We start from the raw sequence: 15,743 nt of genomic DNA on the forward strand, positions 1-15,743 counted from the left end.
GATGTCCCCGGGGCACAAGGGCGGGAATGCCAGCCCCCAGGCCCACACGAGAAAAGCTGTATCAAATATTGGAATGCCCGTGCATTGCACCATCAGGCACTTCTCATGGACCCCTTCCGATGACCCAGCCCCTTTCCTGGTCCCCCCGCCCTCACCCCAGAAAGATGAGGGATCTCAGACAAGAGAGAAGCTGCGTTTATTCCAATGATTGGGGTCTTGCCACCTGAGAACTCCGGGAGTCCGCCCTCTGGGCCCAGAGGAAGGAGGGTCCTTGCTGTAAGCAACGCCCCCTCAGCTCAGGGCCTCCCAGTAGATTCCAGCCCAGGATCACCTTGCCTGGGTCTCGGCCTCCTACCCCAGCCAGAGGGGCCAGGTGACCAGGCAGGGAATACTAGACCAGTGTGGGCCGGAGGTCTGAGCTGTCCCCCTTCTCACAGCCCAGCTGGTGTGGGGGAGAGAAACTGAGCTGGGCTCAGCCAGACTGGAGGTCCTGGGAGGGAGCTGAGGACACAGGAGGAAAAGCTGGGGCGTAGGGGCCGGCAGGCTGGAGCTCAGACACACGCAGCCTCGGCCGCAGGGTCCGCGGCCCTGCTTGCCAAGCTGTAGTAGTAGGTGCGCATGCGCTGCTCCACGGTCAGGAAGTCTGGACGGTCCTCCCACCTGTGAGGGGTCGGGGAGATCCAGACTGGATCCTGATTGATCCAGACCACACCCCCAGAACCCGACTTCAGCTGGTGGGTGGACATGCCCGGGGCTCAGGAAGCAGTGGGCCTGGGGTGGGGGGTGGGTATCGGGTAATGGAGGGGTCTCCTGGGTGTGAGAGGACCGCAATCCCGGGTTGGCCGTATCGCCTAGGTGAAGAGCTGACATCCAGGATGCAGGGGAACCATATACTGAGTGTTGACTGGCGAAGACTCAGGGAAGGGAGCTCCCTGAGTGCAGGGGTGACAACTGTGGACCACGGGGAGCTGGGATGTTGAATGGTGATGTGCTGAGCGTGTGCATTTGGCCAGGGTATTGGGGTGCTGGGTATGGGCTCACACGGATGCAAGTATGCTGCCCGCAAAGGAGAGGAACATTGGCGTCTGGAGGATGGGTGCAGCTAGTGGGGAGTCAGGGAATTAATGGTGTGAGGATGGGTGCAGCTAGTGGAGAGTCAGGGTATTAACGGTATGTGTGTGGAATATCCATGTATTGCGTTGGGGTGTTAGATGCTAGCCTCTTTGGGTATTGGGGTGTTGGTGTATTGTTTCTTGGTAGAGGTTGAGTTAATACTTGGTGGAGAAGGGATGGGCTGATCATTTCTTATTCATTTATCATAAGTAGGGTGTGTATTTATTGGAGTGCTTGGGTGTTTGGGTATCAGTGTGGAAGGTGTTGGCCAGTGGAATAATGGGTGCTGGGGCAGGAAAGGTACCAAATATTGGAATGCCCGTGCATTGCAGGGTTAGTGTAGGGTAATAGCTTGTTTGGGTGCATGTTGCCTGTTGTGTGATGGGAAGGGGAGGTATTGATGGTGTTAGGAGTTGGCATGTTCAAGCGCCGGGCTTCGAGCAGACAGAGGTGGGAGGGCACTGAGTATCTGGGTGCTTTGGTGTTGGCCTGAATGGGTAATTAGGTGTTGAATGTTGGCTGATGGGAAACAGGAATTATATAATGGAGTATCATCCCATGCCCTGAGTATTGGTATCATAGTTTGGGTAACAGTACTGACTTGTCTGAGTGTTGCAGGATCATTTGAGTATTGGCTGGTGGGAGACTGAGGTTTTAGATGCTGGAGCAGTGGGTGTCCGCAGGTAGGGTGCTGGGGTGCTGGACCAGTGGAGCATTGTAGGGTCAGTCTGTTGGAGAGCTGAGCATAGACGCAGGGGGAATAAAGGTACCGAGGGTTGGAAAGGCCATGAATTGGGTGAGTCTCTGGGTGGGATGAGTTAGTCGGACTATTGGGCACCACGACCTCCTGCCCCAGGCCTGGGTGTCAGTTCAGCCAGGTACCCAGCCAGGTACCCTCCTGCCCGCTGGCACTCACTTGTAGGTCCAGCAGTCGCTCATGAGCTTGTACATTTCGGGCGGACACTCTGGGGGGCACTCCATCCGCTTGCCCTGCTCGATGAAGGCCATGACCTCGGGGCCCTTCATCTTCTGCTCAAGCCAGAGCCAAGTACGCATGTGAGTAACCAGGGCCCCTCCCCCCCGGCCCCTCTCCCCACCCAGCTGTCCGCCCGCCTCTGCCCCACACCTGCCTTGTAGGGCTTCTGGCCATAGGAGAAGGCTTCCCACATGGTGACCCCGTAGCCCCAGACGTCACTGCGGCTGGAGAACTTGCGGAAGTTGATGCACTCAGGCGCGTACCACTTGAGCGGCCACTTCCCCGCCGAGCGAGCCTGGAGGGTGGGAGATGCTGCCGGGACAGGGCTCGGGGACCCTCCACACCACCGCCTCCTCCACCTGGGCACCCCAGGGCCGGGGGCTCACGGTGTAGTAGCTGTCATCAGCACCCAGTGCCTTGGAGAGACCAAAGTCGCTGATCTTGGCGTAGTGCCGGTTGACCAGAAGGACGTTGCGGGCCGCCAGGTCACGGTGCACAAAGTTCTTCTCCTCCAGGTACTTCATGCCCATGGACACCTGGTGCAGCAGCTCCGCCACATTGCTGACAGGGATCTCCTCCCTGGGGTGCAGGGGAAGGCAGGGGCAAAGCCCACTTCTCTGACCCAGCTGAGCCTCTGTTCAACAGGTGCTTATTGGGCACCTGCTGTGTGCCAGGCATGGGGCGGGGGGACACGGCGTGAGCAAAACAGGCACAAACCTCTGCCCTCATCCAGGCTCGAGGCCTTAAATTTCATCCATATACTGGGATTCCCAGACTTAACACATTTACCTGTGTCCTCTGTGTGCCCTCAGGGGGTCTCACAGGCATCTCAAAGATAATAAAGACAAAGCCAAGTTCCTGATTGTACAAACACACGCGTGCGCGTGCACACACACACTCCTCTCTCCATCTTTTCACTTACTCAGAAGCACTGGCCTTGCCCTCAGCTCCTTTTCCTCACACCCAATATCCAATCCATCAGCAAACCCTGGCAGCCCTGACTTCAAAATCCCTCCAGAATCCCCCTACTTCTCTCCACGTCTGCTTCTGCCACCCTGACCCAGCCGTCATCATGGCCAGGCTGGACCAGAACAGCCACCTCTGCCCTCACCCGGCACGGCCTGTCCTTCCCACACTGGAGTCAGGTCCTGCCCCTCCTCGGCTCACGGCGTCCAGGGCTCCTACCTCACTCAGGGTAAATGTCCAAGTCCTCCCCACGGCCCACGAGGCCCTGCACCATCTTCCCCATCACCTCCCTGCCCACGTCAGCTCCCCACTCCCCTGCACTCACTCTGCTTCAGCCTCGGGGCCCTACTCACAGTTCCTCTACCACACCAGGCACCTCAGGACCTTTGCACCGGCTGTGCCCTCTGTCTGGACCACTCTTCCCCCAGAGCTGCACTTGGCTGCCTCACCTTCTCACTTCTCACCTCCTACCCTGACACTCCCAACCCCCCTTTCCATAGTACTTACCTTCCAACATACTCTATACTTTACGGTATTATAATGATTATTTAAAGCCTCTCTTTCCCAACCAAACTACAGGGCAGAGAACTTTGTCTCTTTGTTCGCTGATAATCCCAAGTGCTGGTAATGGTCCCTGTCACAGAGAAATTGCCCAATGAACACCCATGGGATAACTGAGTACATGAACTGGGACCCGTGAAGGCACGCACTCCAGCAAGAGCTCGGGTTCAAGGTCATGTGCCTCGTGTCGTGAGGGTAAGAGTTTGAGGCACGAGGGAACACAAACGAAACCAATTTCTTTGGATTAGAGATGGGCCAATTTTTTCTCTACAGGGCCTGAGAGTAAATATTTCAGCCTTTGCTGGACACATATGGTCTCTGCCACATAGTCCTCTGTTTTTTCCATAGACCTTTAAAAATGCGAAAGCAGGCTGTACAACACAAGCCTGGCTGCAGTTTCCCAGCCCTGCTTCAGGTCGAAGACCGTCAACCGTCGGCAACTTCCCGTGCGCCATGAACTGGCCGAGAGAACAGAGGTGGCAGTTGTGACAGAGCTGATACTTACAAAGCTCCTATAAGCAACGCCAGGCACCATTCTGAGCACTTTCTATGGATAGACATCAACTCATCTGACCCTCCCAAGAGCACCTGGACGTAAATACTGTGCATCGCCGTGGTACAAATGAGGAGACTGAGGCACAGGTGAATTAAGAAACCCACCTGGGGTCACACCAGTTAGCAGCAGAGCCGAAAGTCAAACCTGGGGTCAGATCTGTCATGGGCGTGAGTGTGGGCAGCAGCTGTGAGTGTGTCTATAAACGCGGGGAAATGAGTGTGGAACGCACCCGTGGGCGGACAGGATCACTCCCGCCCACGCCCCCAGCCCCAAACACCTGGCCGGCCCAGAGGCTCACTTCTTCCCGAGCAGGAACTTGTGCAGCGGCCCGCCGCCCGCCATCTCCATCACCAGCATGAGGGCCTCGGCCTGGCACACGCCGATGAGCCGCACGATGTAGGGGTTGTCCAGCTGGTGCATGATCTGCGCCTCCCGCATCATCTCATCCTTGTCCGCCTTCTCTGTGTTCTGTTTCAACACCTTGATGGCCACGTCGATCTGCTTCCTGCCGTGACGCACAGAGGGACACGTGTGAGCCGGCACGGGCCCGACCTGGCCCCCTCATCCCAACCCGACCTGCCTCTCCTCTCCCTGGACTCGTGTAGTAGATGCTGTGGTTTGCCGCCCAGTCCTCCCTGCAGCTCACGGCTCACAGCTCACAGCCAAGCCCCTCCCAGGAACTGCCCCTTGCTGAAAAGAACCGGCTCAAAGTGTCACCCTCCCCAGGGGCAGCCTGTACCAAGTGACCAGCCTATATCGAATGACCAGCCGATGGAGTGGACAAGGGGGACTCTGTTGCATCTGCAGCTCAGCCCAACTTCTCGCTGCCCCAGACCTGCCCCTCTCACTCCCTCTCGGGTGCTGCCCTGGGCTCCCCCAGGTAACCCCGCCTAGCAGGCAATTTCCTGTCCCGCGTCTGTTTCCCAGGCAACCTGAAGTCACATCCTGGCTCCAACCCCCAAGGCCTTGGGAGGCAGCGCCCCCTCCGCCCCTCCCACAGCGGTTCCCCAGCCAAGGCTGGGCAGCCTACTTGCGCATGCGGTAGACGCCCTGGCGAACGGAGCCAAAGTTGCCGCAGCCGAGTTCTATGTCGGCCATGAGGAGGTTCTCGCGCTTCAGGAAGAGCTTCTTGTTTTTGAGCTCCTCGGGGTCGCTGTAGGGGCTCTCGTACACGCTGGTGTCCATGGGCATCGATCGCGGCTTCTCTGAGGACGCTAGGCATGCTGGGCACACACACAGGCGTGTGCTCCCAAGTCAGGAGCAGGGAGAGGGATGGGGGCTGAGCAGGGCAGGGCAGCCTCGGTGCCCACCAGGCACGTGCGCCGCAAGGCACAGGGTGCACCGTCTAGAACATGCACAGGCACACGGGCACACGTGTGTGTTCATGTGCGTGTGTGCATTTGTGTGCACTCCTGGTCCCCTCTGTGGGTGAGCTGGGAAGCCACGTCCAAGAGGACTCTAGTGCGCACTGGCCTGAGTGTGCACACACATGCGTCCTTGCGTGTTCACGCATAACACCCACGTACACTCTCACCCACGTCTCGGTGTGTGATGGGGGTCCAAAGGCGTGTCTGCACAAGTAACCAATATAGTGCCAGCTGAAGCGTGCACACCTATGGGTGTGCGTGCACTGACACGTCTGCACCCGTGTCACGCCTGCCCAGGTCTGCATATGCACCACGCAGCCATGTGTACAAGGGCTGCAGATGAGCCTCTCTGTGCACAGGCAACCGTGTATGTTCTCTGCACACGCGTGCACAGGCTTACATCCACACATGAAACACAGGAGCATCTGCGACAGTGCCTTTTAGGGACCTGGGCTCTGGAGCCTGCCTCCTTGGGTTCAAACCCCAGCTCCACCACTGCCTAGCTGCGGGACGTGACAGTTCCCGGCCCTCCTTTCTCTTCTGTAAAATGAGAATAATTACCATGACCACCTCATGTGCTTGTCGGGAGGATTCAGCAAAGCTCATACACTCAGTGAGCTTGGGGCACGACTGGCAGATAGTAGGTGCTTAACAGATGTGTGTCTGTACCCGGGCTGGCCCAGGCATGGCCAGGTCTACTCCCCTGCATGTCAGCATGCCCCCCGGGCACGTGCTCACAGGCAGGCATGATGCATGTGCCCACGTGGACACCTGCAGGCACAGTGCATGCACAGGGCAACCAGGCCCACCGCCGCAGGTCAGGCCTGGCACACGTCCCTCCCCTGACACACCCCAGGGCCCAGCCAGGACCCTGCTCCTGGTCTGACACGAACCCCTACACACCTCCATCTCTGCCAACTCACCTGGTTCAGGGGTGTATCCATCTGAGTTGAGCGTGTCGATCCGTCTCTGAGGCTAAAGGTCATGGGGTCAGCAAGGGTCAGCAGGGCCAGAGCTGGGGGCACCCAGCCCCTCTCATGAGACCCACATCGTCTGAGGACTCCCAGAGATGGTGCTGGGGGTGCCCTCTTCTGTTCCACGGCAGCCCCACTCTCCCGCCATCTCCTGCCCGGAGCCCCACCCTGGGAACAGGACCCATTGCCCACCCAGCTCCATCCCCAAGGCCCCAAGTCTACGGTGCTTCTGACTCACCTGGGTGAATGTGGATGGGTGGGCGGGGAGTGTGGGAGCAGCGGCCTCTGGGGGAGCAGAAGGGACAGTGAGGGGGTGGGGGCCGGGGTCTCCCACTCACCCCTGTGCCCCGCTGCCCCGCTCACCTGAGCTGGCGCTGTTGTTGGGACAGGCCTCCTTTAGGCAGTAGATGAGCCCATCAGCCTTCAGCTTCAGGTACTCCACCAGCTGCAGGGAGGAGCGTCAGGGCCGGGGCTCCCCTCCTCCCCAGGAGCCTGAGCACCCCGCCGCAGCCTCTCCCCACAACAGGGTGTGTGGGCGGCCTACCTGCCAGAGCGTGTCAAACTTGGTCCCCTCGGGAATGCAGTATTTGCCCGCCTTGTCCTGGCTGATGAGGTAGTGGTACACAGTCTTCCCATAGATCAGAGACAGCGCATAGGTGCCCTGCTCCTTCCGGGGTCTCAGCCTGGCAGGGGATGGAGGGTGTGTCAACCCTACAACCACATGGGTCCCCTCTCCCATGGTGCCCTCCTATTTAGGCCCTAGTTCCCACACACACGCCCTATGGGCTCTGCACCCCAGAGCCTCATGGAGAAGTGGCAGGGGCTGCGGGAGCTGAGGTCAGGCCCCACTCAACCTCCAGACCTACTGGTAACAGGCCATGCGTGGGGCTGGCGGAGGGGGTGCCGGGGTGAGCAGAGAGGTGAATGGCCATGTTCACAGTCATCCAAGGGCAGGTATGTGGCCATCCACAGGGGAATACTGAGCCACCCACGGTGGACATTCAGCCCTGCAGGGCCTGATACTCAGGCACCCACAGCTGCACACTTGGCCATTCAGGGGGGAACACTTAGCCATACGCTGGGGGGCACCTGGTCCTCCATGGCTGAATACCAGGCCACCCATGGTTGGACACTTGGCCACAGGTGTGGGGCAGGGAGGCACTTGGCGATTCCTGGAGGGATATTTTTTCATCTATGGTGGACACAGAGCCACTCACGGGGGACACACAGACTTAAGACCATTCTCTTGGGGAGACAAAGCTGTTTCTATACATAGAGCGATAAAGGCAAGTGCAAGTCCATGGCTAGATCACAGGGCACCTTCGTACACATCAGCACAAGTCACCTTGCCATCACAAGAGACCCACCAGTTATCATAACAGATGACCTTTAACAGAATGAAACCCTTGATTGTCCTCTTCTGGAAATTTGCCAAAACAAATAAATCTTCCATGTCTATCGATCAGAATTAAGCTCCTAAAAGATGGTGCCTTCATGCAGTAAGAACCTGTCCAACCACACACACACACGCACACACACACACACGGACCAATTTAGGGCCACCTGCACCCTCCCATCCTATTGTAAAACTAGTCAGCATCTCCCACAAAATAGTTTTGTCTTGAGTTCCCAGCACAAGTTTCTATTCCAGGGTTAAGTGTAGATTTCTAATGGACGAGGGAGGGGCAGCTGTTTCTGGAGGTGGTCTCAGGCTCTGTGGACACTGTAGACAACAGACCAATAATCTAGGGGATTGAACTAAGTTACACAAGAGCTGGCTGGGAGCGCACAGCAGGAAATAGCCATGGGATGACCCATAGGTGGGCACCATCAGAGTGTAAACTCTCAGGGCTTGGGCCCTGCCCATGGATATTAATTCACTGGACAAATATTTACTAAGTATTGACCACATGCCAGGCATTATTCTAAAGGCAGGAGTACAGTGGTGAACAAGACAGACACGAGCCCACCTTGCAACTCTTCCTTAGGCCAAAGAGACAGAGAAATGTCCCTTAAATCTCCATCGCAAAACATGAGTGAGGGATGGAGGGGTGGCTGTGAATATCCCATCCATTGCCGGACAGCAAGTTCCCCAAAGAACAATGCAGTGAAGGCTGACATAGTGACCAGGGCAGCCTACCTGGACACGTGGAGAGATAGGAAACAGGGTGGGGAGCAATGGGGGAGCACCAAAGGCAAGGAAGAGAATCCCACAACAAACTAAGAAATGCAAATGTCCCACAGAAAGGAAGGAGCTTCCATAACTAGACTGGTGGGCTGGCCTGGAGGTGATTGTCTCTAACTACTAGTTCTCTTCTTTTGAGAAGTGAAAATACTTCATAAGGTCAAAACCTTAAGTTTTGAACTGACAACAAAAACTCAATGCCTAGAGGGCAGAGAGCAGAAGCAAGAAGAACTATAATTCTGCAGCCTGTGGAAAGAAAACCACATTCACAGAAAGATAGGGAAAATGAAAAGGCAGAGGACTTTGTACCAGATGAAGGAACAAGATAAAACCCCAAAAAACAACTAAATGAAGTGGAGATAGCCAACCTTCCAGAAAAAGAATTCAGAATAATGATAGTGAAGATGATCCAGAACCTCGGAAAAAGAATGGAGGCAAAGATCGCGAAGATGCAAGAAATGTTTAACAAAGACCTAGAAGAATTAAAGGACAAAAAAACAGATGAACAATACAATAACTGAAATGAAAAATACACTTGAAGGAATCAATAGCAGAATAACTGAGACAGAAGAATGGATAAGTGACCTGGAAGACAGAATGGTGGAATTCACTGCCACAAAACAGAATAAAGAAAAAAGAATGAAAAGAAATGAAGACAGCCTAAGAGACCTCTGGGACAACATTAAATGCAACAACATTTGCATTATAGGGGTCCCACAAGGAGAAGAGAGAGAGAAAGGACCCAAGAAAATATTTGAAGAGATGCTAGTCGAAAACTTCCCTAACGTGGGAAACGAAATAGCCACCCAAGTCCAGGAAGCACAGAGAGTCCCAGGCAGGATAAACCCAAGGAGAAACATGCCGAGACAGATAGCAATCAAACTGACAAAAATTAAAGACAAAGAAAAATTATTGAAAGCAGCAAGGGAAAAATGACAAATAACATACAAGGGAACTCCCATAAGGTTAACAGCTGATTTCTCAGCAGAAACTCTACAAGCCAGAAGGGAGTGGCATGATATATTTAAAGTGATGAAAGGCAAGAACCTACAACCAAGATTACTCTACCCAGCAAGGATCTCGTTCAGATTCGACAGAGAAATCAAAAGCTTTACAGGCAAGCAAAAACTAAGAGAATTCAGCACCAACAAACCAGCTCCACAACAAATGCTAAAGGAACTTCTCTAAGTGGGAAACACAAGAGAAGAAAAGGACCTACAAAAACAAACCCATAACAATTAAGAAAATGGCAACACGAACATACATATCAATAATTACCTTAAAGGTGAATGGATTAAATGCTTCAACCAAAAGACACAGGCTCGCTGAATGGATACAAAAGACAAGACCCGGGCTTCCCTGGTGGCGCAGTGGTTGAGAGTCCGCCTGCCGATGCAGGAGACACGGGTTTGTGCCCCGGTCTGGGAGGATCCCACATGCCATGGAGCGGCTGGGCCCGTGAGCCATGGCTGCTGAGCCTGCGCGTCTGGAGCCTGTGCTCCGCAACATGAGAGGCCCGCGTACCGCAAAAAAAAAAAGACAAGACCCATATATATGCTGTCTACAAGTGACCCACTTCAGACCCAGGAACACATACAGACTGAAAGTTAGGTGATGGAAAAAGATATTCCATGCAAATGGAAATCAAAAGAAAGCTGGAGTACCAATACTCATATCAGATAAAATAACCTTTAAAATAAAGAATGTTATAAGAGACAAGGAAAGACACTACATAATGATCAAGGAAGCAATCCAAGAAGAAGATATAACAATTATAAATACATACGCACCCAACATAGGAGCACCTCAATACATAAGGCAATTGCTAACAGCTATAAAAAAGGAAATCAACAGTAACATAATAATAGCGGGGGATTTTAACACCTCATTTACACCAATGGACAGAACATCCAGACAGAAAATTAATAAGGAAACACAAGCTTTAAATGACACAATAGACCAGATAGATTTAATTGATATTTATAGGACACTCCATCCAAAAACAGCTGATTACACTTTCTTCTCAAGTGCACACAGAACATTCTCCAGGATAGATCACATCTTGGGTCACAAACCAAGCCTCAGTAAATTTAAGAAAATTGAAATCACATCAAGCATCTTTTCTGACCACAACGCTAAGAGATTAGAAATCAATTACAGGGGAAAAAACGTAAAAAATACAAACACATAGAGGCTAAACAATACGTTACTAAATAACCAGAGATAACTGAAGAAATCAAAGAGGAAATTAAAAAATACCTAGACACAAATTACAAAGAAAACACGATGATCCAACACCTATGGGATGCAGCAAAAGCAATTCTAAGAGGGAAGTTTATAGCAATACAAGCCTACCTCAAGAAACAAGAACAATCTCAAATAAACAATCTAACCTTACACCTAAAGGAATTAGAGAAAGAAGAACAAACAAAATCCAAAGTTAGCAGAAGGAATGAAATCATAAAGATCAGAGCAGAAATAAGTGAAATAGAAACAAAGAAAACAATAGCAAAGATCAATAAAACTAAAAGCTGGTTCTTTGAGAAGATAAACAAAATTGATAAACCTGTAGCCAGACTCATCAAGAAAAAGAGGGAGGGCCTCCCTGATGGCGCAGTGGTTGAGTCCGCCTGCCGATGCGGGGGACACGGGTTCGTGCCCCAGTCCGGGAGGATCCCACATGCCGAGGAGCGGCTGGGCCCGTGTGCCATGGCCACTGGGCCTGTGTGTTCAGGGCCTGTGCTCCACAACGGGAGTGGCTGCAGCAGTGGGAAGCCCATGTACCGCAAAAAAAAAAAAAAAAGAAAGAAAAAAGAAAAAGAGGGAGAGGACTCAAATCAATAAAATTAGAAATGAAAAAGGGGAAGTTACAACAGACACTGCAGAATACAAAGCGCCCTAAGAGAATACTACAAGCAACTCTATGCCAATAAAATGGACAACCTGGAAGAAATGGACAAATTCTTAGAAAGGTATAACTTTCCAAGACTGAAGCAGGAAGAAATAGAAAATATGAACAGACCAATCAAGTAATGAAATTCAAACTGTGATTAAAAATCTTCCAACAAACAAAAATCCAAGACCAGATGGCTTCACAGGTGAATTCTATCAAACATTTAGAGAAGAGCTAAGCCCCATCCTTCTCAAACTCTTCCAAAAAATTGCAGAGGAAGGAACACTCCCAGACTCATTCTATGAGGCCACCATCACCCTGATACCAAAACTAGACAAAGATAGTACAAAAAATGAAAATTAAGGACCAATATCACTGATGAATACAGATACAAAAATCCTGAACAAAATACTAGCAAACAGAATGCAAAAACACATTAAAAGAATCATATACCATGATCAAGTGGGATTTATCCCAGGGATACAAGGATTCTTCAATACACGCAAATCAATCAATGTGATACACCATATTAACAAATTGAAGAATAAAAACCATATGATCATCTCAATAGATGCAGAAAAAGCTTTTGACAAAATTCAACTCCCATTTATGATAAAAACTCTCCAGAAAGTGGGCACAGAGGTAACCTACCTCATCATAATGAAGGCCATATACGACAAACCCACAGCAAACATCATTCTCAATGGTGAAAAACTGAAAGCATTTCCTCTAAGATCAGGAACAAGGCAAGGATGTCCACTCGCGCCACTCTCATTTAACATAGTTTTGGAAGGCCTAGCCATGGCAATCAGAAAAGAAAAAGAAATAAAAGGAATACAAATTGGAAAAGAAGAAGTAAAACTGTCACTGTTTGCAGATGACATGATACTATACATAGAGAATCCTAAAGGTGCCACCAGCAAACTACTAGAGCTAATCAATGCATTTGCTAAGGTTGCAGGATACAAAATTAATGCACAGAAATCACTTGCATTCCTATCCACTAACAACGAAAGACCAGAAAGAGAAATTAAGGAAACAATTCCATTCACCATTGCAACAAAAAGAATAAAATACCTAGGAATAAACCTACCTAAGGAGGTTAAAGACCTGTACTCAGAAAACTATAAGACACTGATGAAAGAAATCAAAGATGACACGAACAGATGGAGAGATATACCATGTTCTTGGATTGGAAGAATCAATATTGTGAAAATGACTATACTACCCAAAGCAATCTACAGATTTAATGCAATCCCTATCAAATTCCCAGTGGCATTTTTTACAGAACTAGAATAAAAAATATTAAAATTTGTATGGAGACACAAAAGACCCCGAATAGCCAAAGCAGACTTGAGGGGAAAAAAATGGAGCTGGAGGAATCAGACTCCCTGACTTCCGACTATATTACAAAGCTACAGTAATCAAGACAATATGGTACTGGCACAAAACTGGAAATATAGATCAATGGAACAGGATAGAAAGCCCAGAGATAAACCCACGCACCTATGGTCAACTAGTCTATGACAAAGGAGGCAAGGATATACAATGGCAAAAAGACAGTCTCTTCAATAAGTGGTGCTGGGAAAACTGGACAGCTACATGGAGAAGAATGAAATTAGAACACTCCCCAACACCATACACAAAAATAAACTCAAAATGGGTTGGAGACCTAAATGTAAGACCAGACACTATAAAACTCTTAGAGGAAAACATAGGAAGAACACTCTTTGACATAAATCACAGCAAGATTTTTTTGATCCACCTCCTAGAGTAACAGAAATAAAAACAAAAATAAACAAATGGGACCTAATGAAGCTTAAAAGCTTTTGCAAATCAAAGGAAACTACAAACAAGATGAAAAGACAACCCTCAGAATGGGAGAAAATATTTGCAAATGAATCAATAGCAAATGATTAATCTCCAAAATATATAAACAGCTCATGCAGCTCAATATTAAAAAACAAACAACCCAATCAAAAAATGGTCAGAAGACCTAAATAGACATTTCTCCAAAGAAGACATACAGATGGCCAAAAAGCACATGAAAAGCTGCTCAACATCACTAATTATTAGAGAAATGCAAATCAAACTACAATGAGGTAACACCTCACACCAGTTAGAATGGGCATCATCAGAAAAGTTACAAACAACAAATGCTGGAGAGGGTGTGGAGAAAAGGGGACCTTCTTGCACTGTTGGTGGGAATGTAAACTGATACAGCCACTATGGAGAACAGTATGGAGGTTCCTTAAAAAACTAAAAATAGAATTACCATATGACCCAGCAATCCCACTACTGGTCATATACCCAGAGAAAACCATAATTCAAAAAGACACATGCACCCCAATGTTCATTGCAGCACTATTTACAATAGCCAGGTCATGGAAGCAACCTAAATGCCCATTGACAAACAAATGCATAAAGAAGATGTGGTACATATATACAGTGGAATATTACTCAGCCATAAAAAAGAACGAACTTGGGTCATTTATAGAGACGTGGATGGACCCAGAGACTGTCATACAGAGTGAAGTAAGTCAGAAAGAGAAAAACAAATATCGTATATTAACACATATATGTGGAACCTAGAAAAATGGTACAGATGAACGGGTTTGCAAGGCAGAAATAGAGACACAGATGTAGAGAACAAACGTATGGACACCAAGGGGGGAATGTTGGGGGGGGATGGGAGATTGGGATTGACATGTATACACTAATATGTATAAAATAGATAACTAATAAGAACGTGCTGTATAAAAAATAAATAAAATAAAATTCAAAAAAATAAAAAAACTCAATGCTCAGCCACTCATCAGGAAACGTGTGTGGAATATTGAAAAAAAAACAGCACAATATTAGACCTTTCTTCCCATCAATAAGTGGAATCTAGATCTGTATCTCCTGAATCAGGGATTGACCATGTGACTTGCTTTGGTCAATAAGACATTAGCAAACAGGACACAAGAAGAGGCTGGAAAAGTGGTTGACACTGGGGTTTGCCTGCCCTTTCTTGCTTCTCCTGGCAGCCCTGCAACGACCATGGAAGTGAGTCCACACTAGCCTGCTGGAGAAGCCATATGAAGGAGAATCAAGGCATCCCAGGCTGCCATCTGCCAGACATGTGAGTGAGGCCATCCCAGACCATCAAGGCCCAGTCAATCCTTCAGCTGACTGCGGCCACACAACTGAGCTCAAAAGAAACCAGCTGAATAACCACCCAACTGAACTAAGCCCAAATAGCCAACCCATTGAATCAAGGCTGAATAAATGAATGTTATTTTAAGCTACAACAGTTTAGGGTGGTTTGTTACACAGCAAAGGCTAACTGATACACTGTCTTTGGAAAGAGACGTGTGAGTTCACAAAACAGCAGCCACCAATCCCACGTAGGCAAAGACTACTATACTGGTGTGGTCACCATATATATTTCAATGTCACAAATTCTACTTTATTTACCAAAAAAACCACCAGGTGGTGGCAGTTCTTCATCCTTGTAGTTCAAGCCTGAACTTAAACTAGAGGTACAGGCTAAGAAATCAACTTGTACCTCCACTTTTTTTTTTTTTTTGGCTATGCCATGAGACTTGTGGGATCTTAATTCCCCAACCAGGGATTAAACCTGTTCCCCCTGCAATGGAAGCATGCAGTCCTAACCACTGGACTGCCAGGGAATTCCCTCCACTTTAAAAATAATATAGAGAACCTGATAACAGTGAAAAAAATAAGAGCTACCATTTATTAAGATGCTCGTTCTAAATTCTTCACATATTTGTCATTTAATCTTCACAGCATTCTCCACAAGATACCTACCTTGTCCTCTCATTATCCACATTTTGCAGAGGAGGAAGCTGAGTCTCAAGAACACTACACCTCTTGCCTAAACTGCACAGTTGATTAGGGGTAGAGCCAGGATGCCAATCCATTTCTGACTCTCCAGTTAATTGCTCCATGGGACTGACACCCAGCCCAGCCACAGCAAGTTGCTTCTTCTCCGTGTGCCTCAGTTTCCTCACATGTAAAATGAAAACACAGAACTAACCCAGACTTTAGGGCTCCAAAGATGAGGTTCGGGATCAACCATGATCTCATATAACTGTAGGCATAATCTTTGGGGTAAATATGTTTTGGGGATTGTGAGAAGGGTTCAGC

At 49.4% G+C, this 15,743-nt stretch overlaps 1 protein-coding gene across 4 annotated transcripts in view; it reads right to left on the minus strand.

The window, feature by feature from the left end:
* Positions 1–179: 179 nt before the first annotated feature.
* Positions 180–15,743, minus strand: part of LOC101286910 (tyrosine-protein kinase ZAP-70) — a 30,340-nt gene continuing 14,776 nt past the window's right edge. For 3 of the 4 annotated variants that reach the window (XM_033401864.2, XM_033401865.2, XM_012535985.3), the window contains 10 exons: positions 7,058–7,196; positions 6,877–6,958; positions 6,752–6,798; positions 6,463–6,514; positions 5,203–5,395; positions 4,471–4,677; positions 2,476–2,668; positions 2,244–2,384; positions 2,030–2,142; positions 180–660 (listed from right to left, as the gene is read on the minus strand). In XM_033401864.2, coding sequence (XP_033257755.1) covers positions 552–660; positions 2,030–2,142; positions 2,244–2,384; positions 2,476–2,668; positions 4,471–4,677; positions 5,203–5,395; positions 6,463–6,514; positions 6,752–6,798; positions 6,877–6,958; positions 7,058–7,196 — 1,276 coding nt within the window. In that variant the 3' untranslated portion in view covers positions 180–551. Of the gene's footprint in view, positions 1,853–2,029; positions 2,143–2,243; positions 2,385–2,475; positions 2,669–4,470; positions 4,678–5,202; positions 5,396–6,462; positions 6,515–6,751; positions 6,799–6,876; positions 6,959–7,057; positions 7,197–15,743 lie in introns of all 4 variants that reach the window. The other variant, XM_049695844.1, reaches the window with a different exon arrangement.

This window comes from Orcinus orca, chromosome 13 (assembly GCF_937001465.1).
Source record: "Orcinus orca chromosome 13, mOrcOrc1.1, whole genome shotgun sequence".
Classification (NCBI taxonomy): Eukaryota; Metazoa; Chordata; class Mammalia; order Artiodactyla; family Delphinidae; genus Orcinus; species Orcinus orca.